This window comes from Lagopus leucura, unplaced genomic scaffold (assembly GCF_019238085.1).
Source record: "Lagopus leucura isolate 7727_CA_CO unplaced genomic scaffold, USGS_WTPT01 Super-Scaffold_100008, whole genome shotgun sequence".
Classification (NCBI taxonomy): domain Eukaryota; kingdom Metazoa; phylum Chordata; class Aves; order Galliformes; family Phasianidae; genus Lagopus; species Lagopus leucura.
This window is the reverse complement of record NW_024962265.1, coordinates 21,583,034-21,610,108: the sequence shown is the minus strand read 5'-3', so window position 1 is coordinate 21,610,108 and position 27,075 is coordinate 21,583,034. Positions and strand designations below refer to the sequence as shown.

At 36.9% G+C, this 27,075-nt stretch overlaps 1 protein-coding gene across 4 annotated transcripts in view; it reads left to right on the top strand.

The window, feature by feature from the left end:
• PTPRZ1 (protein tyrosine phosphatase receptor type Z1) overlaps positions 1-27,075 on the top strand; it is a 133,650-nt gene that overhangs the window by 91,704 nt on the left and 14,871 nt on the right. The window contains exons 11-19 of one of the 4 annotated variants that reach the window (XM_042872380.1): positions 679-722; positions 3,513-7,074; positions 10,701-10,845; positions 18,478-18,569; positions 21,771-21,856; positions 24,048-24,068; positions 24,233-24,329; positions 25,788-25,870; positions 26,619-26,753. In XM_042872380.1, the coding sequence (XP_042728314.1) occupies positions 679-722; positions 3,513-7,074; positions 10,701-10,845; positions 18,478-18,569; positions 21,771-21,856; positions 24,048-24,068; positions 24,233-24,329; positions 25,788-25,870; positions 26,619-26,753 (4,265 nt within the window). The remainder of the gene's footprint in view (positions 1-678; positions 723-3,512; positions 7,075-10,700; positions 10,846-18,477; positions 18,570-21,770; positions 21,857-24,047; positions 24,069-24,232; positions 24,330-25,787; positions 25,871-26,618; positions 26,754-27,075) is intronic. The other 3 variants (XM_042872383.1, XM_042872382.1, XM_042872384.1) reach the window with 3 other exon arrangements.

Sequence of the window (27,075 nt, the reverse complement as noted above, 5' to 3'; positions counted from 1 at the left end):
AGTTTTAGTAAAGTACTCAATATCTTCTTATTATCCCCAGCTTTGTGGGATGTGATAGAACTAGGTTCTGGTCTGTTCACTGAAGCAAGTGGAGAGTGAGGTTGAAGAAGACCTTAAGCACTGGCAGTTAGAATGGGTGGGTCTCTTTGGCCTGCACTGACAAAAATGGGTGCCAGCCTACTGCATGCTGACTGTGATGGCATGACTTGCACTAGCACCTAACTTTAAGCATGGGTGCACAAATGAGGAATTTTCTGTATGAAAATTATAGAACAGATCATTTTACAAGAGTATGTTTGAAAGTTTCGGAGTGAAACTCCGTGATTCCCAGACTTACTTTTACTGTTTACTGTTTCCTCTGCATTAAACTTCTTGTATAAGACAGTATTCTCATAAACTTAGATGTGGTTCTGTAGTGCAGATCCAACATGTGATGGAATATCAAATTAGCACCAGTCAAAACTGTTGCAGCAGAAACTCTTCTGTCTAGATGAGTGCTGGTATCCTTAAAGCTAGCACTCTCTCCAGTTAGTTGGCCACTTTTCCAAACACAATCCTATAAAACACTTTAGACTGAGTCACAATAAATGTATTAATTAATCAACTGAGTCCTTGCAGAATTAATAATTCTGTGAATTGAAAATGTTTGGTGATACGGTTTGTATTTTTGTTTTATAGAGACTGACCTCATTCCTGAACTGAATGAAACTGAAGATTATGAGGTATAGCATTAATTTATTTTTGAAAGAGTATTTCAAAGTGATACACAGATTTCAACAAAATAAAATTGATATTCTGTAGGAATTTACAGGTCTATGAATGTGTCGTCAGCATTTATACATACATGCATATGTATGCACGTACAACCTTCATTTTCAGCTCTATTTCTCCCTACGTAACTCTACAGATACCTCCCTACCTACACAGTTATCTGGAGCTCGAGATGCATGGAGAATTGAGGGAAATTACAGTATATGCAGAAATATTTTTGAAAATAGCACATCAAATTACACTTACGTCTGAGTGAATTCAATAACAAAACTATGAATTTAAGAGAATCAAAGTGATCGTGTAGTATTAAGCTTTTTAGAATTATTTAAAGAGAAATCTGTCTTGGTCTTACATATAGCAGGTAAATCTTATTGTGTGATAAACTGAAGTATGGGAGGAAAGCAATTGTCCTTTAAAATAAGATTTGTGCGTGTCTGCTGTTGATTGAGGTTAAAAGCTACCATTTCAAATCATGGAATTCCAAAATTTTGGATGCTCAGTTACCCTTGCATTTCAATTCAAGTTAGAGATTAAAACTTACAATATAACCCTATTTCACACCATTTGGGATGTTTTTTATGATATCTTCTGCAGAATTTAAATTTTATTTCTGTATTTGTTAACTTGATTTCTCACATCCCAGCAAGAAGAGAGATGAAAATATCACAGTGAAACATAACTCAGATCAATACAGATTTTACAACATGAACATTTCCTTCAGTAAGATCTACACTGACATCAAGTAATGCCTCAGAAAAAAATTACTGTTTCAGTCTCTGACCACAGTATTTTCACTGTGTGGCATGTCCTTGTTAGTTAAATGGACAAATAGCTTGTTCTTAACTTTCTGTTTACCCTCCCTTCTGTTTGTGAAAGCTGACTAGCCAATAATATAGTTATTTTTCTATTTTGATGTAAATTACATATTCAGGTTATTATATTGCCTCTGGTAAGACAGTAGCTGAGTGCTAGTGCATGTCAACTTAGTGAATAACCAAGATAATTTAAAAGTGCAGGCATTGCCCTTCAGAAGACAGGTTTTCACAAACAAGGGGCTGTTCAGTCCTACCTTGGTTTGAGGAAAGAGAGTCTAGGTGCATTTGTCCCTACATTTTAGCTATGTACCCCCTGAAATGAAGTCCATATATGAAAGTCATGTCTGAGGTCCCCTGTATGGTGAGTGCAGTAGATGTTCCTGAAAGAAAGGGACTTCTGTGTGAAGCACAGCTGTAGTCTGGTGATTAAGGCCTTCACTCTGGTAGGATTGGATAAAAGTTAAAGATTATTATTAAATGTGTATCCTAGTTAATAATTTGTTCAGTCACGCTTTTTTCTGGGCACCTTCCTTCCAAGACGGTTGACTTTGCATTCATCTCTCTACAGTGCCTTACTCACATCCATGCAGAGGTCATCAATTCAGCCTAAACTGCAGTAGAAACTAGTATTACCACTACTACTAGCACATCATCAAGCTGTGTCTTCAAAAGAATAACATTTTAAACAGTATTTGGAGAGGACCATTTTGCATGATCTGTTAGTGATATGCCTTTAAACTAAAAGAGGGAACATTTACTATAGTTAAAAGAATAAATAAGGTGATGAGGCATGGGAACAAGTTGACCAGAGAAGCTGTGGATGCCTCATCTCTGGAGGCATTCATGGGCAGGTTGAATGGGGCTCTGGGCAGACTGATCTGGTGAATGGCAACCCTGCCACAGACAAGGGCTTGGGACTAGATAATCTTCAAGTTCCTCTCCAGCTCAAGCCATTCTGTGATTCAGTTTCCATTTTGAGAGAGGCTTTGTCCTGCTGGTATCTATTAGGCATATGTGTGCCTATAAAATCAAGTCTCTTCAGCAGCTGAGGTACTCCTCAATCTAGTTTGCAGTCATGCCCCTTGTGCAGAGCTATGCTGCAGCTGGCAGAGTTGGGCATGGCACAAAGCTGGTGGCATCTATGTACTTGGTCAAAATACCACCTCTCATGAGCAATTTCCATGATTCCACACTACTTTTCTGGATTTGGCTCAAGGAAATTTGTGGATAGGGACATTATGTTTAGACATACACATATTTATTTTATTTATCAATTTATCTATCTATTTATCTATTTATTAGATCTGGCCTTAAAAGTCAAAACCCTAATTTAGACTTTTTACAAGTTATCATTTGTGTTCAGCAAAGGAAGGTCAGTAACAGGGACTTGGTGGTATCACTCACAACACTTTTGATGCTGTTGTACGATGATCTTTTACCCCCTGAAATCGTATCATCTAGGAAAAAATGTTAATTCATCAAATTTAAACACAGGCCATATTCTGTTACTATATTCTGTTACTAGCAGTTTAATCAATATCAGAATACTAGTGCAACTCTCTAAAATATTCTGGTCACAAAGTTATTTTTCTTTGACGTGTAGTGCAAATTGCATTTTATTAGAAAGATGTAGACCTTTATGAATAATAAATACTGCGAGTGGTTTTTCTCATACATTTAAGAAGCTATTGAGCACAGATTTTTTGTTTGTTTGTTTGTCTTGCAAATAGGCAGTATTTGCAAGTGAAGAGGATACTTGTTCTCGTAACTAAAAATTTTGTCAACAGAATTCTCAAAGGTGTCCATTGTTTTGTCCCTTTTGTTTTTATGAAGCCAGATAAATATGTTATTGCCGTTTTGGATTTCATTTGTGTGTGGTGTCTACAAACACTGTTAATTGTCTTCGGCTGTGATATTTTTTCAAAGGATGAAGCTGATGAAAAAGAAACAGAGATGGATGAAGAAACTGCAGTGATTCCTAGCACTGACAGTGCAATAAAACAAATAAAGAGGAAAGATTTCCGAGTGACTACATCAAGCTACAGTCAAGATAACACGGGGACAAAATCTAATGAAGCTAAAATAAATAGATACTTAACAAGAGAAGAATTGCCTGGTAAGGATGATGCTTTCAAAGCAGTTTATTATCCTACTTCTCCATCTGTCAGTGAAACTTCTGAAGAAGATACTTTTTTGGAATCCCAAATGATTACTGAAACTCCTCCTCAATTTGTTGACTCCACCAAAGGCATAGAAGAAGAATACATATACCTTTCTTCAGGCACTGAACCAACCAGGATAACCACTACAGGCCATAGTGGTGAAGATTTCTCATTGTCTCCTTTTAAACCTGATCAGGAATCTGATGACTTTTGGAGTTCAGTTCTCACCACTTCTTCAGCACATCCAGTTACAGAGGAGACCTCCCAAGAAGACATCCTTCCTTCAGGAAGCCCAGATATAAGCGTGCATGATGTCCTTTACCAAGGCTCTGTTAAATATGTTTCAGAAGGTGCATCACCCCCAAGCTCTGATGAGCCTCCAAAGCACATGTCTTCCACTGATGGGAATGTGTGGTTTCGTAAGGCTACGGAGCTGACAACTCAGTCTGTTGGTACATCGGATAGCAGTCATTTGTCTCAGACCAGTTACTCTAAGGCTTACGTAGAGGGATCAAAGCCAGCTACAGTGCCCTATTCCGGCAGCCCAGTGGTTTCACAGGACACGTCAGATGCGGATTTAGAATTGCCACATTATTCTACCTTTGCTTTCTCCTCTGCTGAATTATCACCTCACTCTCTCTCTTCAAGCTCTGGAGAATATGGTTCTGCTTCTGCTGCCAGTGAGGTACTCTCTCAGACAACTCAACCAATCTATAATGGTGAGATACCTCTTCAACCTTCCTACAGTAGTGAAGTGTTTCCTCTAGTCACCCCTTTATTGTTTGACTCTCAGATGCTCGACACTACCCCTGCTACATCAGATAGTGATGTGACCTTGCATGCTACACCTGTATTTCCCAGTGTTGATGTGTCATTTGAACCCACCCTGTCTTCCTATGGTGATGTACCTTTGCTTACATTTTCCTCTGCTTCCTCCAGTAGTAAAATGTTTCACCGTCTGTACACAGTTTCTCAAATGTTTCCACAAAGTGCTACTCCAGCTGTTGCAAGTGATAAGGTGTCCCTGCATGCTTCTTTGACATTGGCAGAGGGTGATACATTAATACAGCCAAGCCTTGCTCAATATGCTGATGTGGTGTCACATCAGACCACTCGCGCTGCTTCAGAGACACTGATATTTGGTCATAATAGAACTCACATATTTTCTGAAGTCGAACCATCCAGCAGTGATTTAAATGTGCATGTACTATCTACAATGTCTGAACATCCTTATGCTTTGTCTAGTAATGCGGGCTCCCTCCAAAGCTTTACTGTTTCTTATGACTCTGCAAAATTTGTGCATGGTTCTGTTGACGTATTTCATCAGGATCCTTTATTTAGCAGCTATAACAATGTACTGGTGCATAAACCTTCCTCTGTAACATCACAAGCTGATACTTGGCTGCAGCCTACACGCTCTCTATCTAGTGATATGGATTGGTCTGAAGCATACTCTGGTAGTGAGTCCCTTTTGCCTGACACAGACACTTTGACCGTAAATAATGCTTCTTCCTCTGATTCTGTAGATGAAATTACATATGAATCATCTGGTTTTAGTGATGTTAATAAGGTGCTTCAAAAAGGTGGTGTTGTATATGGAGATGAGAAAGAACTGCAAATTTCTTCTTCTTTGAGAGAAATGGCTTCCAGTGCTGAAAGTAAAGTGATACCTGAACTTTCTACATCTGTTTCTAATAATGATGTAATTAAGCAGACCACGTCTCTGCAAGAAAGCCTACTTCCTGTTTCTAGCACAAAGGGAATCCTTCCAGTCTCTCTTGCTTTTCCCACTACTAAGGTATTTGATTATGATATTAGTAAACTTACAGAAAATCGCCTTTCCGTTCAGCCTTTGCATGTTGCATCTCCAGCCTCTGATGACACTTTGCTTAGACCTATGCTTAGTGCAATCTCAGAACAAGCTGTCTCTGCCCCTGCTTATAGTAAAACGTTATCCTCGACTCAGCCGTACTTTTATGAGGCCTCAGCTGCATTAAATAATGACGCATTACTGCAGTCCTCCTTCCAGTCTTCTGGCGATGGCACTCTGCTTAACACAGCTGCAGTTGTGCCGAGTGATCCAATATTGGCTGAAAGCTCCAGGGTTTATAAAGATAGTTCTGCATTTGACCAAATATTGCATCAAATGGCACCAGGTTCTGCTACAAATGAAACTATGCTGCCTTCTGCATCTCTACCTTCCATTGCTGATATGTTGTCAAACGCTTTTAGTAAGCCCACAGCGTCACTTCAAGGTTTACCTGTTTCTTATGCAAGTGAGGAGTATGTTTCATCCAGCTTGTTTAACAGTGAAGATGTTCAGCAGGCTATGCCTTCATTGTACAGTAGCGATGTTTCGTTCCAGCTGACCAGTTTAGAAAATGCAAATACCTTTCCCCCCCAAGCAGCAGATGCAGTAACAACTCCCTTCCTAACAGCTGATGCATTACCTCATGTAGCTACTCCTCCAGACAGCCATACCTCTGCAAGTGTTTTTGAACGAAGTGAGACTGCCAGTGTCTCTTCAAGTTCTCCATTTGGTTTTGATCCTGTGCAAATGCCAGCAGTGGTTTCTGATTCTGATGTGTCCATTCGTCACACCTTTCCTTTACCAAGTGCACATATTTCTGTCACAGCTGTTCCTCCCAAAAGTAAGAGCCCTGTAACTTTGAGTAGGTTACTGGTTCCTTCTAGAGAATCCTCTGGGTTGTCTCCTAGTGTCATGACCAGTACCGATTTGTGGCCTTCTGTAGTTGAGGATGACTACGATGAGTATGACGATGGCTTCCCCATAAGTAACTGTATCTCATGCTCTTCCCATAGAGAAGATGAGGATATGGTAGTAGAGGAGCAAAATGCAGAGGTAAACAATAACAACCTAATTATAAACTCACATTCTGGGAAACCTGAAGAAGAAGAGAGAATTTCGACTGCTGCATCAGACAGGCAGATAAACTATGCCACGGACAGACATAATTATACATCTGTACCATCTCTGACAGCAAGTGTGATACCTGAGAAGCACAGCGACCCGACATTTTTGGAGAACCATATTCAAACTGCTAGTGTCCCATTGCAAAACACATCAGAGTCTAAGTCTTGGGCTGTTTTTACAAGTGATGAAGAAAGTGGTTCTGGCCAAGGTACCTCAGATAGCCTTAATGATAATGAAACATCAACAGATTTCAGTTTTCCTGACCTTAATGAGAGAGACACTGAAGGGGCAGTTGAAGCAGGTAACTCAGAATTAACTCCTGGATCATCACAGTCATCAGCCTCATCTGTATCTAGCGATCACTCATCAGTATTCAACACCTCTGAGGCAGGTTAGTTATGGATAAGTCTAATGCATACCATGGAAAGCTGTGAGGGGTTCTTTTGTGCTGTAGACAATGAGGTTTATATGTATATAACAAAAGGAGAAGAGGGCCAGTGGCGGTGATTAAGGAGGCCTTGGGGAGCAGGGGTACATACTGAGCAGGCTGCCTTGTGAGTGCCACTTCTGTCTACTTCAAACTGCACCTGAAAATCTTCAGTAGGAAGATTTGTGCTCTGCTTTTGGATAGATGTGTACCATCAGCTGAAGTTGCGTGGTACGCAGTCTAAGACCAGAATTTGTTTCAATGTTAATGGTTTGATTTGAGTTTTAAAGGTATAAGAGAGATGTAAGTTCTTTGTACAAAGGCGTTACCAGAGGAAACTATACTAGTGCAAACATACCTCTGAGATTCTGTTTTATAATTATGGCAGCACATTTCCTCCTTATGTTTTATTTTGTATTTTCTAAGGTGTATTGAGCAAGGAAGAAGATGCTTCAGCTTGATTCTGATTCATCTTAATTTGCATAAACATTCATCTTCATTCTTATTGTTTATGCTGTCTTCAAATTTCAGTAAGATGCAGAGGTTTTTTATGCTAGTTTTGCTTATTTGCAGTATATCAGAGCTGGGTTCTCCTGTACTTGTTCATATATACATATATATTTTCCTAACTGTTCCTCTTAAAGTCAGTGAGAGATTTTGTGATTCCGAAGATGAGGTCAGAAGGCGAAACTGCACCTTGCATAGATAAGAACCAGATAAATATTTATATTGCCTTTATATTTAAAAATGTGTTGTGGAAACTTAAACTGTTCAGACAAGAAATTTGAATTTATTCATGTTAGCATATTGGAAACCGAAAAGTAAAATCAGAAAAACTGTGGCTTGGGAAAAAAACTGACGAGGTGAATTTGTATTTTAAAAAGTAAATTGAAATTAAACAGTCACAGCATCTGTAGAGGGCAGTATCATCCAACTAAATCTGTTTTGAATAGATCTAGACAGCATGTGAAATTTTAGGCTATGTCCTACGAGTACAGAGCGAAATGAAATGAAGTTGTATTGCTCGCGAGCCACAGAGTGCTAATATGAGAAGGTGCCAAATCAACACTTACATGTCATAGGATCTGATAGAATGTGAAAAATGGAAAACGAAACAAAACAAAAAATAGAAAATGTATTGAAATAAAATAGAAGACATGCCAAAATTGTAATTAGTCCTAACAAATTAGGCACTCTAAAACTGAAACAAAAAGTGAGTTAGTTCAGTTGGTTAGTGGTTACCTCATGGTTTAAACTGCAAAACGTATTTCTTGAAAAATCAGAAAAAAAGAAAAGGAATATGTCAAAACTCATATGAATTATGTAAATGAATGTTGCCTTTAAAGATTAATAGTTTGCATAAGTGTCATTTAGTTAACAATGAGCTTCAACTGTTACTTCATAAAAGTACTTCAAAAAGATTATACGTGTCTAGAGTAGCACTACAACAGATAAATTTTATCTTCTAAATATTATTGAAATACATTATATAGGATCACTTCATGTATATTATTTTTTCCAATAAATTACGCCAAATACTGTGATTTAAAAACTGGAAATTAAAATGCGAGCATGTCTAACGTGGTCTTCTGTAAATCAAAACTATCCTTGCTTAATTCAAATACAAAAACAAACAAACAAAAAAAAAAAAAAAAAAAAAAAACACAACAACTAAGAAGTTGTGTATTACTGTGAATTCATCAAAAATTAATGAAATGTCTTCTTACTTTTACTATTCCAGAAAAAAAAAATGTCATTTAAACTTTACCCACTCATTGTTACAGTTGTCAATGCATATTCTGAATGAGGACTTTCTCCTTAAGACCTCTATGGCTACCTAAACCTTTCATCCTCAGTTGAAAAATCATAAAAGAAACAAATATAAATAATAATGGCAATGATCTAAGCATGCCAATTGTTAGGGAGTAGGAAATCTGCCGTAGGTGAGACTCCCTGTTCAGCTGCCATCATTGGAGCGATGGCCAAGCAGGCAAGAATCTCTATTACAGGGATCTACTGCTCTTCTTCATAGGAGAACAGGACTTGGTCATGCAGTGTGAAGGAGCCCTGTTATCACAAAGATGAGTCTGGGTCTTACCCTGTGAGTTACTCCAAATGTGTATGCCTCAAAGGGACCGTATTCTGATCTCTCATACAGATATATAGTTTCCTCTTGAATCATTATTGATTTTAGTCTACTTGCAAGAAGCTTGGGGACAAATTTTCAGAAGCCTTTCTTTTTCCTGCAATCACCTTGCACACGGAGATACAGGATTGAAAAAGCAGTGAGTGATTTGGGTGTTTGAGCACTCTGAACTAAAACCAAGAAGATATCTGCAAGATCAGGACCTAGACATCTTTTTCCAGAAAGCCCAAAAACTAAAGAAAATGAAAGCAGATACATGCCTGGAAGCCTATGCTACATGATCATGTCTGTTTTTTTATACTGTATTTAGGTCCTATGCTTTTTTGTCAATATTTTTTCAGATCCAGCAATATTCCCTGTTCCCTTTTGTCTGAAAACTGCCATGTGGAGTTGGTCTTGAAACCCCACTGAAGTACAGCTGATTTTAGACAGCAATATCCTGTCCCATACAGAGCATTAATTGTATTAAGACAATTCACAAAAGCAGAAGACATGTAGTTATCTTAGAAAATCTAGGGATTAATTCTAAAAAGTGTGGAAGTGGTTATTTCTGTATTTTGACTCACGTATAATGGTCACAGATCACAGTCAGCTGCATAGATTTAAAAGAAGCAGTTGTTTTCTGTTGAAGTCTATGTTTTCAAGCGTTTTCTTTCAGAGGGATGAAAGTAAAGTCTGCAGGATTGGTCTCTTCCACCATTATGTATGCTTCTTTTAATGAGCTTATAAAATATATCAGTTTAATCTTCATACAGATTCCTGTGCCCAAATATTTTAATCACCCAGTATTACAAGGCTGACAGTTATGTGAAATCTAGATAATACCTAAATTACAATTTGATTCCAAGAAAAGACGGAGGTAGGGAATTTAATTCTGGCTCCATTATAGTTGGAGAAGGGAGTGCTGCAATTGAATTTAAAGGAAACTAGATTTTCTACAAGGCAAGTTACCAAATGGACAGCATATTAAACTACAGAAGATGCAATAAATAACCATACTGAGATTTTCTGTTGTAAAAAAAAAAAAAAAATCACAATTATTAGTCAAGGAGAAGTGATATTCATTACGTGAGTGACAGTTTAGCATCAGTTTGCTTTACACATTCCAGTATTATAAATTCAGATCCCTTAAATCATTTGACTTTCAGCTAATAAACAGATGAAAATAAAAACCTTTCTTCTCCTATATTTTAACAACAATCTGCTGTTCTTACAAAGAAGTCTCCACTGCTGGAAGGCTGAATCACAAAAGCTTGAATACTTTGCTTTACCCTCTGTCTGCTTATTTTCTGTAAGCTGGTTTGCAAATGTATACATTTTCTGCAGTGCATAGTGAAAAAGAGAGGTAAGTGGTATTAAGTAGGCTCGTTATAAGACACCTTCACTTGTGCTGTGTGTTTGTCAGTATTTAAACATGGACTGTTTCAATTTTCTCTGACTGCAGAGGCAAGTAATAGTAGCCATGAGTCTCGTATCGGTCTAGCTGAGAGTCTGGAATCAGAGAAGAAGACAGTTATACCACTTGTGGTCGTATCCGCCCTGACTTTTATCTGTCTAGTGATTCTTGTGGGTATTCTCATATACTGGAGGTAAGTTGTTGCTTCTTTGGTTTTTTGTTTGTTTGTTTGTTTGTTTTCCAGTGCTAAAGAGCACTGATTTGAAAAATGTGATTGACATTATTGAGCTGCTTTATAGGAGAGAGACTGGATCTTATCTCTCACTGTGTCTTTGTTTTGCTTCCAGAGCTGCAGTAGCGTAAAGCAGTAGGCTGTTTTTTTTCCAAAATGCACATCTACAATGAATTTTGGTTGCAGTGCTGAAACATGAGAAATACCTTATATCCATACTGAGAGAATTTAGTAAAAACTGCTTTTGTTTACTAACGCTGGAAGCCAAGTGAATTAACAGAACACTGGGAAGAACAGGAGGAAGAAATAAAATAAATAGCATGGAATGGGTTTGTTTCCTATTTTCCCAATCATATAACTATTTTAAAAAATAAATAAATAAATAAATAAAGTTGTTATCAATTTAAGACAAAAATCTATGATCATCAACAGGACTGTATAAATAAGCAATTCATAAAGGACTGTAGGAATGGGCTGTAGCTGACATGGAATATGAGATAGAAATTAGGTTATCTGTCAATATTTTTAAGATCACTTCCTGAGTAGATCTCATGTTTAGTGACTAAAAATTGCTCTGCTTTGTGATCCTGCCTGTCATAGAATGAGAGTTTTTGCCCCCCAGCCTTTGAAACCATTCAACAGGTGATGAAGCAGATGAGTTTTGTGCATGCATGCATGCTCAGGTTCCCTCACGGGAATGTTTTCTGTGACTTGATAAGAAAATAAGAAAAAAAGTCAGGCTAAATATAGGTGGTAGACAAGAGTCCTGAAGATGCAACCACTGAGGGCAAAAGACTGAGCCTATTCTGTGAAATAAGGTGGTCCAGGGACTCTTCTACTGTCTTGAGGCATGGCACAGATTGCTTCTGTACAGCCAAAGTCTCTTCCCTCACAGGGGAGAAATAAGGCGAGTGCATTCAGATCCCCTGCCAGGGACAGTTTCTGGGTCTAATCCCAGAGTGTCAGGCGTTGTATGCAGTAACACAGGTTGGTCTAAGCTATAAGCCTACCAGGAATCCTGTTAGCAATGAGGCAGTGTTCAATTCTTCAGCTTTTCTTCACTGGATGCAGATGAAGCCATGGAGTCTTTCTAGGGACAAGTCTTCTTAGGCTCTCACAGACTTCCAAAATCCACACAGCCCTTACCTTCCTGAGAGTGAGAGTTGCCAAGGAAGAGACATAGTGGACTGAAAGAGGTGAGTGTTAAGTTGCACATCACCCTGCCATAGAAACTCTTTCTCTTTTATGATTGCAGAGGCCTGATCCCATCATTGCTTGTGTACATAAACAAGCAGCAAGGAGCAGAGCCTTGCTCCTGGAAGACTTCCAGAGCCTGTTCCTTCTTTTTCTTTCATCTGTACAGTCTTGCTTAATCTAAAATGTGTAACCGTGACAAAGAACCAGGAAACAGGAACCAGATCCCAGGGTGCCTTTGTCAGCTCTTGACTACTGTAACCATTAGGCTGTGGCATGAGGGTCTGGCTCACTGACTTTGCTTCCCAATTCTTCACTGGTTTATATTAACACAAGACAGAATATATCCCATCCCTCAGCAGATGAAGCTTAAGAAATTGAGTTCAGGCTTCCTTCATTCCAGGCAAGCATCCTTATAAGTCAGCCAGTCTTTGGCATGATAAAACACTGAACAGCATTGAATTTGCAGAAAGATTTCTTCCGCTTTTCAAATAAGTGGTTAAGAACTGTGGAGTGGAAGTGGAAAATAAGTGGAAGAACTGCACACATTTCCTGATTTATGTATAGTTGGATAATTATATTCTCCATCACAGGATTTCTAGCTAGCCATTTTCATATTGAGAGCCTTTTCCTGTCTTTCATGTTACACAACATGAACATTCATATTCATCTTCCAAAGAGTTTCATCTTTGAGCCTAAATAGTCTTTCAAATCTTTTCTATTTTCCAAAGAACACTACGCATTTTAAGACCCAGATTGTGTAGTGCAGTTTTAGTAATCCTACACATGTTACAAGCTTGTTTTTGTCAAATAACATCATGTTCATTTTGCATTTTTTTTCTGGGAATGAACAATTCTGTAACATAGGTCTTTCAAAACAAAACAAAAATCCCGTTAGCAGTAATATCTTCTTGAAGTTGAATTTAATCTTTTCTGTATTTCTTGTGTACTACAAAATAAAATATGAAGCTCTTTTTTTGTTAATCCTTGAGAAAATTTTCTTGGGCTTTATGAGAACACCAGTAACATAGTTCTTATTTCAGCAAAATGAATCTCAAGCTGTATGTATTGTAGGTAGGGCTTTATAGGCCTCTTTCAAAGACTCTCACCTTGTTTTAAAGCCTGTGAAAAATCATTATGAACTTCTTAATGATTTGAAAGTTTGTGAAAAATGATGAACTACATTGCTATATGGCTATAAGTATTTCCATGGATAAGTTTAGCTGATTTTGAAATAATTGTTGTAAGTTCACAGGTTTTCTTTTCTATAGTGCGTATCTACCTCTTTTTCCTTCAGTGAGCCAATTACTTTCACTCATTAAAGTTAATTAAAATGTTAGATTTACAAGATGATATTCTATATCCTTTTGGCAAGAGTATTAAAAAAAAAAAAAATTGCATGGGTACATCTTAGCTGGGTATTTGATGGAAAAATGCCACCTCCTGATTTGAATGTACAATAGCTGTAACCTTTTTAAAAAATATATTGTTTCAAAACCAAATAGCTACCAAAAGCCTCAAATTCCAGCTTTTCAAGGTTAAAAAAAAAAAAAAGGCAAAATTATTTTGTTCTTCACTCAAGTGCCTGGTATCAGAAAAATAATTCTCTACCATCTGTTGTTTGGGTTTAGTTGTTTTTTTGGTATAGGATTGGTTGGTTGTGGTTTTTTTTACATGAAATTGTTAATCATCACTCGAGGAAATTCCCCAATCTCTTCCCTATCTCATTAGGCATAATTTCAATCTTTTTGTGATAAAAAACTAATTTCTCCCACAGGAATAAAAACTTTTAATGATAATACTGTCTAAAGAATTTTCAGTAGGAACATGCACCGTTTTGAATTATTGTAGTCTTGTGCGTCAAGCATTTATAATTTGATGCAAATACACTTTCCTTACATTTTTTTTTTAGAATGATTAAGATTACAGTGGAATAAATGAGGAGATTCTTTTAGCTATGCAATGGTTTTGCCTGCTTGACAGATTGTTTTTACAGCTCTAGAGAGAATTTTCTATCCACGCATGGAATCTATCCATTCTTCTTGGTATCTGATTGAGTCCTTGTACACTATGCAGCAGGGATATTTGAATCTCCATTCCCTGTTCTTCTCATTTCTGGATAGCTTCATCATTCCCATTTTCTTGAATTAACCTTATGTATTTAGGTGACTGAAATTGAAAGTTCCTCCGTGCTGACGTACTGGAAATTGTTTATGCATATGTGTAATCTTTTGAAATAGTTCATTGGATTGGTCAGTGCAAATGAACCTAGTGAAATGATTTATGGGAAGAAATGTAAAACAATTTGTGCAAATCAGTTTTTATAATGGTTAACATAAGAAGAGCTTGGCAAACAGTAAAATGGTAATAGTTGTCAGTGTGAACTGCACCATTCAGTATTGTTTTTTGAACAAATACATATGAATCTCAGTAAGATACTGGCTCTGGTAATGTGAACAGCAAATTCCTAATGCAGTTCCAGTTACATTTCGAGGTCCAGAGGTACTGCATATTAGCTCCCAGAAGCTGCATGACAGCAGTGCTTCAGAAATTGCCAACCTAGTAACAGTCAAATCCCTGAGCAATCATTTAAGTTTTAACTTTCCTCTGTCACCCTGTATCTCTGAAATGCAGCTTTCAGAGAATGTTCATTTTCCTATCCATGATTTGAAACTGTATCTTGAATCCTGTGTTTGTTTTGTGGAAAAAGAGCTGAGAATCCTCTGTAAGAATTATTAAACTTGCACATGAAGAAACAAATTAAAAACAGATTTTATCTTGCTGTGTTCACATTCATTCAACCATGAAAGAGAACTGCTCAACTGCATAACAGCAAACCATAAATAAAAGAACTAATATGATTTTAAAATTAAAATTTCAACTGACAAGCATTTAAAAGACAAATTGGAATCATTTAAAAATTGAATCACTGGATTCTCTAAGTTCTATTTAAATAACCTTTGGATCCATCAGATCTTCAACTGATCAAAACCATTTCAAAATAAGTTCTATTAAGTATTTGAGAATAACCAATGGCAGATGCCCTGTGAGCACAGGAGACCCTAAAGAGACCCTATGCAGTCTGAGGTGTAGTATTCTCCCAAGCAGTTCACACTGAAGTGTTCACTCAGATGTAGTATCCTTCACGTTGTATCAAATTGCTGCTGCTTCCTGGGTTCCTGTACAGATTGAGACACTCTAATTAAATCAGTGCTTTTTCACTATATGATATAAAAAGTGTGTGTTCAAAGAAGCGCAGTGTCTAAATTACAAATTACAGTTTTAGGTTGAAGATCTAAATGCTTTGACGAAAGGTGTAAATTAAATACTGAGGTTAACATTGAGTGATGGGACCTTTGTCTGGAAATTTGAAATAGTCATCACTTTTTACATTAACAACAAGTGATAATTAACGAGTCATGGTTATTAACATTAGGTTTAGTCACAAAGGCTTTCACTGCCGATGCCAAAGCAGATGGAATGCCTATTTATGACTCTTATTACAGGTTAAGTCAACCGCTATGAATTTGTCTCCCAAATGTGCTAAGGGTTTAATTTATTTTCAGCCACAATTAACTTGCTAAAGATTGAAGATACAGTGGTTCAGTTAGGAATAGAGAATATATAGCATATTATGAAGACATTTTAATCACTGCTTTTTATATGAAAACCATTATACCAATTAAATTCTTTTTAGTTCAATCTTCACAGGCAAAGAGATGACAAATTTCTGCAGTGCTATTCTGTAAGCTTTACGTATGATCACTGTTCATAAGCCACAGGCATTAGAGGGAGGACATTTTTTTGTTCTTGTCCTTTAAAGTTGAGGTGGTTGGCACATTTGGTTGTTTTTTAATAAATGCAGCACATCATCATTCTCAATGCATAGCAGACAGGACTAGACTTTCCAAAAGTGCTTAATAAAGTACTTTGACATTCACCTATCTCTTGGTCATTTTGCACACAGTTCTGAAACTCTTGAGTGTTCTGTTAGCACTGGGAGCCTTTCTCAGGTCAGCAGCCACAAGCTGCATAATGCAAATGTTAGGACCTCCTTAATACATCTTGAGTATCACAGAATCATAGAATCATGAAACAGCTTGGATTGGAAGGGACTATAAAGACCATCGAGCACCAACTCCACTGCCAAGATCAAGATTGCCAACCATTAGATCAGGCTGTACAGGGCACCATCAAGCCTGGCCTTGAGCATCTCCAGGGATGGGGCATCCACAGCTTCTCTGGGCAGCTGCGCCAGGGCCTCACCATCCTCTGAGTAAGAAATTTCTTCCTAACATCTGACCAAAATCTTCTCCCATTTAGTTTAAAGCCATTCCCCCTTGTCCCATCATTTTCAATCCATATAAAGTTGGTCTTCCTCCTGTTCATAACTCCCTTTAAGTTCTGGAAGGCCACAGTGAGGCCTCCTCAGAACTTTCTCTTCTTCAGGCTGAACAACTCCTTCAGCCCTCTGATCATCTTCATGTCCTCTTCTGGATGCACTCTAACAGCTCCATGTTGTTCTCTTGCTGGGGCCCCCAGGCTTGGACACAGTACTCCAGAAGAGGTCTCATGAGGGCAGAGTAGAGGGGGACAATCACCTCCCTCTCCCTGCTGGTCTCCCCTCTTTGGGTACAATCCAGTATACCATTGGCCTTCTGGGCTGCAAGCAAACACTGCTGGCTGTGTGCAGCTTTTTGTCCGCCAGAACCCCCAAGTCCTTCCCACAGGAGTTCTTCTCTCAATCTGTGCACATGTCTGGGATTGCTCTGACCCGAGTGCAACACCCTGCATTTGACAATGTTGAACCTCATTATGTTCTTGTGGACCCGCTTTTCAAACTTGTCCAGGTCGTTTACATGGTATCCCTTCCTCCTGTAGTTTATCTGCCCCATTTTCTTGATGTGCATCAAGAATTACCATTTTTAAGTAATGCTAAGTACACAATGGATAGTATTCCCCTAGGCGTATCGCGGAAAATCAAAAGCCCTTCTGAGAACATCACAAATGTGCCTTTAGAAGGTTCTAGTTAGACTCCAAATTTGCCATGTGTATCATGAGAACTATGTTGCATGCCACAACTTTGTATTTTATGTAGCTCTCTGCTTCCTCTTGTGTTTTAAGAGAATTTGTATTGTACATGAACACAGAAAATTCCCAGTACGTTCCATGAGTATGTGCATGTTTCCCAGATGCTTCATTGAAATAAGTCTATCAAAGTCTTTATGAACCACATAATCACTGTTTCTCAAAGGAGCCTCAATACCTCTTTATGACTTTAACAATTATATGAAGGGGTTTATCAGTGTGGTGGTATTTATTTACAGGAGCAGTAAAGAATTAGAATTTAAAGTGAGTACAGAAAACAGCAAAAGGTCATGCAACAGCTTGAGCCAACACTTTTCAAGAAGCAGAATCTTATAAGTGCAAAATGAGATTAGTGTTTCACTGATGTGTATGTTTCTTTTTAAATTTAATAATTCCTGAATAATATTTCAAATAGATTAGGTGACCCAGAGTAAAGATTGTTATTAGCATTTCTAATCATATGGAGATTTTTTAATTAAGGAGGCTTTTCAATACTTACAGCAGCCGTTGGTTATTTAGTCCCTTGAATTGCTTGGACTCTTAACAGATGCTCTTATTATTATCTTCACATCTGGATTACAGCACAGATACAAATAACAGTGGGGGTCACAGCTAAGGTTGATTCCATTTATATTCATCTTTGAGTGTTTTTCAACACAGCTAGCATCTCTTGGAGTAATAAGTTCCCATGCTTTCCGCTTTCAACTTCAGGAAGTCCTCTTTGGTTAAGGTGTCCTTCAGTGTTGTGACAATAACATTACTAAAAAATTGTTTAGCACCAATCACAGTAGTCTAGAGCTTCCATTTTGTTCGCTATAGAGCAAGTTGCCTCGGACTGCATTTCCGTGTCTGCAGTAGGCTCTACTGATGAATTACCAGAGCTGATCTCATACACTGCTCCATCTTCAGTCTAGCATAATCATATGAAAGGGAATTATGTGTGCAGATTTGGATAAGCAAGGAAGACAATGGCATTTTTTTATACTTGAAATTGCTGCGCAGCATCTACAGTATCTCCTGAGAGTTCCTCTTTCAGCTTTCACCATGTCTGATGTCTGCTCTGTCTTCTGCCTCTGGTATAGGTAAAGTTGCATGAACTATATGTTATCCTGAGTTAATTAAGTATCTTCAGCTGTATGCATAATCTGTAATATATTGGGGCAATATTTCTATCACAGTAGTTGTGTTCAACACTCCATGAGAACTGGTTTTCAAAACCACGATTCTCTTAACTAAATGATGTCAGAATTCCAAAGGATTTCAGGCAATGTTTTGTGTTTGCCATATTTATTAACATTTCTTCTCCTCTAGGAAATGTTTCCAGACTGCTCACTTTTATTTGGAAGATAACACGTCACCTCGAGTGATTTCTGCTCCCCCTGCTCCAGTCTTCCCAGTCTCAGGTATTTTTTGTCAACTGTTCTGTGGATTGATATTAACTTCTGAAAGATGCTGCCTTGCATGTGCCCATATGAATTCTTCACATTCTGTAAACCAGAAATTATTACCTACTTGTACTAATTAACACAGGTGCACTCGAAAGAGGCAGAGGTTAGTGTTGCTCATATTTTTTCCTGTAGATAGCACAGAAGAGAAATATCCTCACCTTACGGAGCTGTCTCAGGGAGATGCTGTGCCTTCTAGCCTGTGTCACCCACACTCGAGCTACGCTTAGCAGCTCTAGTTCATTGCCACAAAGCAGAGGATTACACCAGCAATGTACTCTGCCACATTTCTTCCATTAATTGAGTTTGACAACTGTGCATAGAACATGACCTTTACTTTTTACCAGCAGGACCAGTATACATCTCATTTGTGTTTCACTGGCAATTACAATGTCTTCTTTAATTCTAATGGATATATTAATTCTCTGTTAACCTCTCATAAAACTGATGCCCAAATGAAGAGTATTATCAGCATCTTCTCTTTCCATATCCACTCTACTTTTTTTGGAGAAGCTCTTTCATTTCTTTCTTCCGTGAGATGAGGCAGAGAAGCATGTGCAGCCTTTCTTGCTCTTTCAAACTGGTTAGAGTCAAATAGATTAATTTTGCAGATCCCAAACTACATTTCACACATGAGAAGAAGATATTGTGTTCCACAAATAATGCTTTTACAAACTGCAATTACCTGGGGGGATGGGTACTCTTGAAATGACTAAGGGAAGCAAAAGCAGCCCTTGTGTAGGTAACTAGTAAAAACGTTTAATTGAATAAATCTCAGATATTAGGCTTCTGTTGTCACTGAATTGTAGGCATCTTTAAAAGCCTCTTATGTTGATTGCTATTGTGAGGAGACGGGTAGCCTTTTTCTAAATGGTTAATAGGTGGGGATGTAGCTTGATTTCAGAAAACATGTCATTGCATATGAATGTCAAGTGGCAATCATTACAGGAAATTTCAGCTCTTACTCTCTATCATTAACTATATTGCAGTATAACTATATAATTTTCTTGCAATTTTCCCTGACCAGCTCACCTCAGGGAGATAGTGTATTCCGTTGTGATAAGACAAAATTGCACTTACAGTTATTCAAGTGCTTAAATATGTGTTTTGACACTGAGGTTTTACTTTTGGAATGCTGATATTAACTTAAAGAGGAAAGTGTTTTTAAATGACTAACGGATACATAAAATGTTGTATGGAAGAAAGCCCAGCATTCAGAAAAAATGTTTATGTTTTGTGTTGGGTGCAACAGATGTCAAGTGAGCAGTTTTTGTGTTTTATATCATACAAATGTTTCAGCAGTGTAATTTTACAGTTAAGACTCACTGGCATACAATGTTGGCAAAGAATGTAGACCAGAAAGAGCATTTTCTAACTGCTAAGCTTAAGCTTTTATTAGAACAATGGCTGAAATTACACTCCACAGACCTTATTATAAACTAAGTTTTCCTTCTGTGGAGTTCATTAGCATAGATAGGAGATTGCAGTTTTTCAGAGAAAATGCCCCGGCACTTCACAGTACAAATTGCACATTTAGCATAAATAGTGAATTACAGGCTGATATTAGGAGACAATACCAACCTTTTGTGAGCTTCAAGTAGTACTCGATATCTAGAAATATAATATATCCCTAGAGTCAGAAGTTACTGAGCTGGGAGATTAGCAGTGGCCAGGAAATAAAATAGTAGTAACCTGAAATCTCTTTCTCCCTTTCTGTCGTCACTCTTAAGATAATCTACCTTACCTTCTGGTGTTGTGTTTGCAGATCATTAGAATAAACACTTTATGCCAGGTTGCATCTCTGAAGTGTGAAGATAGTGTTACACATTTGGTCGGCTTCTCTTAGGCTTGACTGGATAAATTCACTTTTTGTATGCAGATCCATTCATGTAAATGGAAGACCAGATGGATCTCCATACAAATCAACAGATTCTTGGTAACCAAAAGCTAAAATTATTAGGTGGCTTAAACGCTGAACATCTGTTGACATAAACATCATCTTTGTTCAATGTTTTTGATGTTTTTTTGTTGTTGTTTTTTTCTCTCATATGAAATAGTGCTGAACTTAAAAAATTGTGAAATAAACACATTTTGTAATGTTCCAGTAAATAAATAAATAAATCTTATTCAGAGCCAAAACCAGCCAAAATAATGGCATCATTTAACAGGTAATTAGCAGAATAGAGAGCTGTGTTTACCTAGCATATTTACAGGAAAGAAAAGACTAAAAGTCCCAAATGTTTTCTACATGATCTCTAACTAATGCTCTATATTAGTGTTTTACTGTGTTTGTATAAAGTAAAAAGGAGATGTACTGAAATAAAATACCTGATGGAAAATTTAGACTTATTAGTCACAAGTCACTTCTGTTGGTTGAGAATGTAAATATTTTCTTTCTGTGTATCCAGAAAATCTTAAATCTATACACTTGCATTATCAGCCTGATGTGAGAATTTGTAGTTGATTCCCAGGATCAGACATAAGTTTATATCAACTGTAAAACTATGGCCATGAACAGGGGGGAAATTCCTCCTGAAAATACTCACTTCTGTAGTAAAAGATGAAAATCTGTTGTTTCTTTTGATGCCAGTGCTTATATGCATCAGTCAGAATTACTGTCATAATGCTGCATTAATTTAGTAGGGCTGGAACTACACTGGTAGTAGTCCATGTACTGTATCAGAGAACCATTGCAATACTAATCAACCCAAAGCATCCAGACTCGTCCTTCTGATCATTCTTTCTTTACCAGTATTATTCAGAGTGCTGCTGTTGCCCTTTCCCTTTGAGTACCTTGTAGCAGACTGTTAAACCTCCCAGTTCCCCTTGACTTCACAGTCGAGTCAACTGAATGTTTTTCAGACAAGATCAGCACCTTAATTTTGGAGGCTTAAGGACAGAACAAGACCTAGCTGGACATTTACCATATCTTCTCTCAGAATAACCATTTAGAAATGTGAAAGTGTTTGAGAATGATTTTAGAAATGCTAATGATGTTGGAGAGTGTATTTATTTTTATGGGTAGTTGTATATCCAGAGTACATACCAAAAATTTTATTTCAGGATGTTGTATGGATTGCCTACATGCGAACGTCTTTCTATGTTCTTCTGGCTTTTTATTCTTCATAAATCTATTTTTTGTCTTTTCCCACTCCTAAGATGATGTTGGAGCAATTCCAATAAAGCATTTTCCAAAACATGTTGCAGATTTACATGCAAGTAATGGTTTTTCTGAAGAATTTGAGGTATGACGCCATCTTTCTTAGCATACAAATAATGTTAAGTTTGAATGCCTGGGAAAAAAAAAAAAAAGAGAACTGGGTATTAAATTCTGACCTGGGGGACTAAATTCATAAGCTCATGTAAATGGGTACTGGGAGGTCTGTTCATGAATAAAGGCTAGGGAGATTTATAAGAAGACTGGGATGCAAATGGGGTTGGCTGTAGCTGTGAGAAAATGCTAAATAACTATGTGAATAATCTGTACAAATGCACCACAATCTATGTGGTTTAACAGATACAGCTGTAGATTTGAAACTTTTCCATTACTAATGGCAATTGAATTTTGCAGAAGCTACGCACATTCACGTGTTCCATTTACAGAGAAAAAAATAGGAAAATAATAATGAGTACACATGACAAGACTTCTGAGTAACGGGGCAGCTAATGTAGAGTCTTCATATGTGGTAGTAAAAGCTTTACAGTTGATTTCATAAAACAAATGGTTTATATGATGTATAACTTTGAAACATGTTCCCATAATGTTGCTCTCACCGTATGTAACTACTTCATATATTTCTTCATTTTCACATTCGTATGCATTACATGCATTTAAAGATAGATAAATACTAACTGAAGTCACTTATAAAACAAGCATTATAAGCAAAGACTGTAATTAAAGCTAAGCTGTTAAAACTCTTGACAGGTGTTCGTTCTCTAGTAAAAATCAAACAGTTGTGATGAAAACAATTTTCTTTAATTGGTCACTATTAATTTAAAATAATTTTAATATTACTGCTGCAAAACCAGTATTGAAACTAAAGAAATTCATGATTTTGAATCTCTCAGTATTGCTTAGGGTTCCCCGCCTAATGTCTTGTGACCCAAGAGACCAAAAATTAGATTCACCTAATCTTATTTGTAAGCAATTCCAATTCATTAGACATTCAGGGTATCAATCTGATTGTGGGACTGAATTTGTAAGCATGTGTGAATAATGCCCAGCTCATTTGTTACTTTAAGAATGTATATGGACTGACAGGATTGGGCTTCAGATAGACTGGTTGTTAATGAGAGCAAATATTGAAAAACTGTGTGTAAATACAATGGTAGCAGTGTTCCTTCAACATTAGTAGCATTAGTAGGCAAAACAGTCAGGAAATCATATTTTTCATCATCTTCACTTACTGTGGCAATCTGAAGACCAAATACACTTCACCTCACTCAGTCTCCACCATCTAAAATATTTTTGTTCTTGCTTATCATTTGGAGCTCCAATTTGGATTTACAGACTACCTCAGAATGTGTCCAGGCCTTTTTACTACTGATAAAGAAAATAGCTGTTTTCTCTGTAGTCTGAATACATTTGGAGGTCAGGGCAAGGGGTTGGTTCAATTATTTAGGTGTATTGCTATAAAATAACTCATTTAAATTTGTACTTTTCAGACTGGTAACCATTTTACATATATATATTTAAATATCTGAAGGTGAAAATGGTTAAGATTAAAATGAAACCTAAAAAATGATGAGAAATGTTATAGTACTTTTTGTCATAGTTACTTATTTCCTTCATAACAATATGGACCTTATAAGCTGGAGTTTCTCGTCAGTTTAAGTAATCAGTAATCAGTAAGATAAGAATAAGATAAGTAATCAGTAAGATAAGAAACGAATAATAGCAATTTAGTGAGTTTTATAGGCTACGGGCCTGTCTTCTGAAGCCTGTTTCTTGCAGGCAATCTTCATAAAAGCTTTCGGTTATTGAGAAGCTGCTGTCAGACAGACAGGAGACTGTAATACCATCCTGTGAAGTGTCTGAGCATTTGCCCTGCTTGTGAGAGCTTCAGGAGTGACTGGAAAGAGAGCAAAAGAGCTCTGCAGGAAAAACTACTGTGGTCAAAGGACCAATAAGAAATCCTATGGACAGTAAAATACAGAGATAATCTGACTACAGTCAGTGATGTTTCTCATATATATAATCTTTCACTGGAGTAAGGTCTAACGTTAAAGCTAAAGATAGGAAAACAGATGCCCATATCTTAATAAAATTGTCTCTTGAATCTTTTAAGCTCTGTTGATATTATGGTGATAATGATAATGCATGACCATAATTGTTTTCCATATAGTAATTGTAACTTATATAAACACTTTTATCCATTTGTTCTGTGCCATGGAATTTGATTTTTTTTACTTTTTTTGCATTCATTCCCTCATTAGACACTGAAAGAGTTTTATCAGGTAAGGAATTATTTCACTGCATATTTTTCTAGCAATGAAGTAGTTGTAAAATATTATAGCTAATTGGGTAGAAGGTTGTGGTTTTTTCATGATGACTGACTGTATTTTAAGACATTTTATTTACCTTAGTCCTTATTTAAGTATGATGCACTTTATTTTTTCAGGAAATCCAGAGCTGTACTGTAGATCTAGGTATTACGTCAGACAGCTCTAATCACCCTGACAACAAGAATAAGAATCGATACATAAACATTGTTGCTTGTAAGTAAATAAATCACTTGAAGCTTTGTTTAAGAAACAACTGTAGTCAATTATAGATTTATGTATGTTACCAGAGGAGGAAAAAATACCTCTACAGTGAAAACTCCGGATACTGTTCAGCAAAATGCCCAGAGAGGAGTATCATGAATATCATATTTCACTTCCAATTAGTCCTCTGACATCCTACTGCTTTGATGAGCACTCGTTAGCAGGACATGTTTATTTCTTCTTTGATGACCCAAGGGGAGTTGGAAGATTCCAGTATAATATCATTACAAAGCCAAAGAAGCTGTGTTTTGATTGCCAAAATTAATCCATCTTTGATTTATAATAGTGATGATTTTTCCTCTCAGGAGCTTCATAATCCCTGGATATATTTACTGACATATGGAAATATAAATTTACTGTTTTATGTTGTATTTTCCCAACCACAATATAATAGATCAGCTTCACTAGCTGATCTATTAGTTTTTACATTGCTTTGCTTCAGTATCTCAGAGTTGTCTTCTCTGAAAAAACATCTATTCTGCTTTGTTCATCTCTATGTGAAGCCATCACCCCTGGCTCTTGATCATTTTGGTGGCTGTCCCCCTGGATAAATGAAGGTGAAAGAACACTCAAGGTCTGTGCATAAGAGAAAAAAAACATCAACTTCAATAGGAGATTTCTATAAATCAGATATCCTCTATGAGTTGGCCCTCCCACAATTACATCTACCTAAGCTGCATGGTTTTATAGAAAACTCAAGTAAACCTTGAGTTACCAACTTTAAGAGAAAGAGCAAAAGATAAAGAGAAGAAATCTGAAGGGGGAAAGGATCAGCAGAGTGTTCCTCCATTGCAAATGACTGCTAGAGAGCAAATCTAGCAAGCAATGTGAAAACTAATAGATCAGCAGTTCTAGATCCAGTGCCAGGCCTGCACTGGGATGTTCCACGTGGCATGCAACAAAGAAAAGGGGAGCAGCAGCAGCGAGAAGTGGGAGCAACAGCAAAAAAGAGGGACTGCCCATTATTTAATTCCTTTTCAGTAGGATTGTTTTTCACAAGAGCTTTTTGTCACTTGAACGTGTTCTACTTCCAAGGACTTCAAAAATGCATTTTTCTATGGAAAATTGATCATGTTTCTTCCTTTCTTACAAATATGTTTCAATTTACTTCTGAAATAAATTTCGGAATTTCCAAATACACTAGTCCTTAGATTCTTTAACTTATTTTTCTTTTATCTAGAATTTTTAATCTGATTCCTGGCTAAGCACAGGATGTTTACATATGTGATGTCACTTTATTATTCATATATATTATAAAAATATATTTTGGTATTTTTAAAAAAGATTTCCTACAGAACGATTATGGTATTGGTGGTAGGTGGACAGTTGGACTGGAGGTCTTTTCCAATTTTGGTGATTCTGTGATTCTGGGAAGAAAATTTGCTTGTTTTCTCCCTTGTCTTACTACAGATGATCATACCAGGGTTAAACTAGCACAGCTTGCAGAGAAGGATGGAAAACTGACTGATTACATTAATGCCAACTATGTTGATGTAAGTGCCCTTTTTCTGTCTGACAGCTCATCCACCAATCAGCCTGTTCTGTGAATTGCGGTGTATGGAGGTGAACAGATATAAGTTTAAAAAATCACAATATTAAAAAATACCATAACACTTTAATTATCTAAGTTAAATGTATAAACTTAAAATGTGATTAGAGGTAAAGCCCATTTCTTTCTCAAACCCATCTTGATGTTGCAGCAGCTGTAGCTTAGTGAAGAGCTTTATGAAACTAAAAAATGTTCAAACACATCAGAGTCATTTCAGAAACATTTCACATCTGAATGTTTACTCTTTTATGTATTTTTGGTAAGTGGTTAATTCTTCTGTCTGAGATAATCTCACAAGGGGAAGATGCCAGTTGGCTGTGAGCCTCATTGAGATATCATTTCTTCAGTTTTCATTACCCAGTAATTTACATGCGAATGATCTTGATTCATTTCTTAAACCACTGTCATAACAGATGTCTCATAATCACTATCATGTCAACATTCTGCTAGAACATGGGCACTTGAATATATATCCCATTTGTCGGAATGATAAACATTGACATAACAGTTGCATTCAGATGTCATCTGGTACCGCAGGCTTTCTGTGATTTTGATAGTTATAAATTCAAAAGTACTTTAAAGCTTTTGAGATTCTTTAAAAATAGATAAATGAAATGTCATGTACTCCTCCCAACCTCCTTTTGCTTGGGGACTGTGATTTGACAAGTGTCATTTGTTACATTTCAATTTAGGGCTACAACAAGCCAAAAGCCTACATTGCAGCTCAAGGGCCACTAAAATCAACAGCGGAAGATTTCTGGAGAATGATATGGGAACATAACGTAGAAGTTATTGTGATGATAACTAATCTCCTTGAGAAAGGAAGGGTATGAGTACTTTTGTCCATTATTTCTCTCTCTGATGTTGATAGATCTACCTCTAGCAGGCTCCTTTCTCTCTTTCAGAAATCTGTTTTAGACATTTTTGAGCAAAAAGAAATAGTTTGCAGTAGTTGCTTGTACTAGGGTTGGTTATGGAAGTATGGAAGTATAAAGATTAGTATAAAGAAAGCATTTAAACTCAATTGCAAACAACTGAGGTTTTGAAAGGAATGTTCTAATGACAAAAAAAAAAAAAAAAAAAAAAAAAAAAAAGAAAAGGAAAGAAAAAAAAAAGAAAGGAAAGGAAGGGGAGAGGAAAGGAACGGAA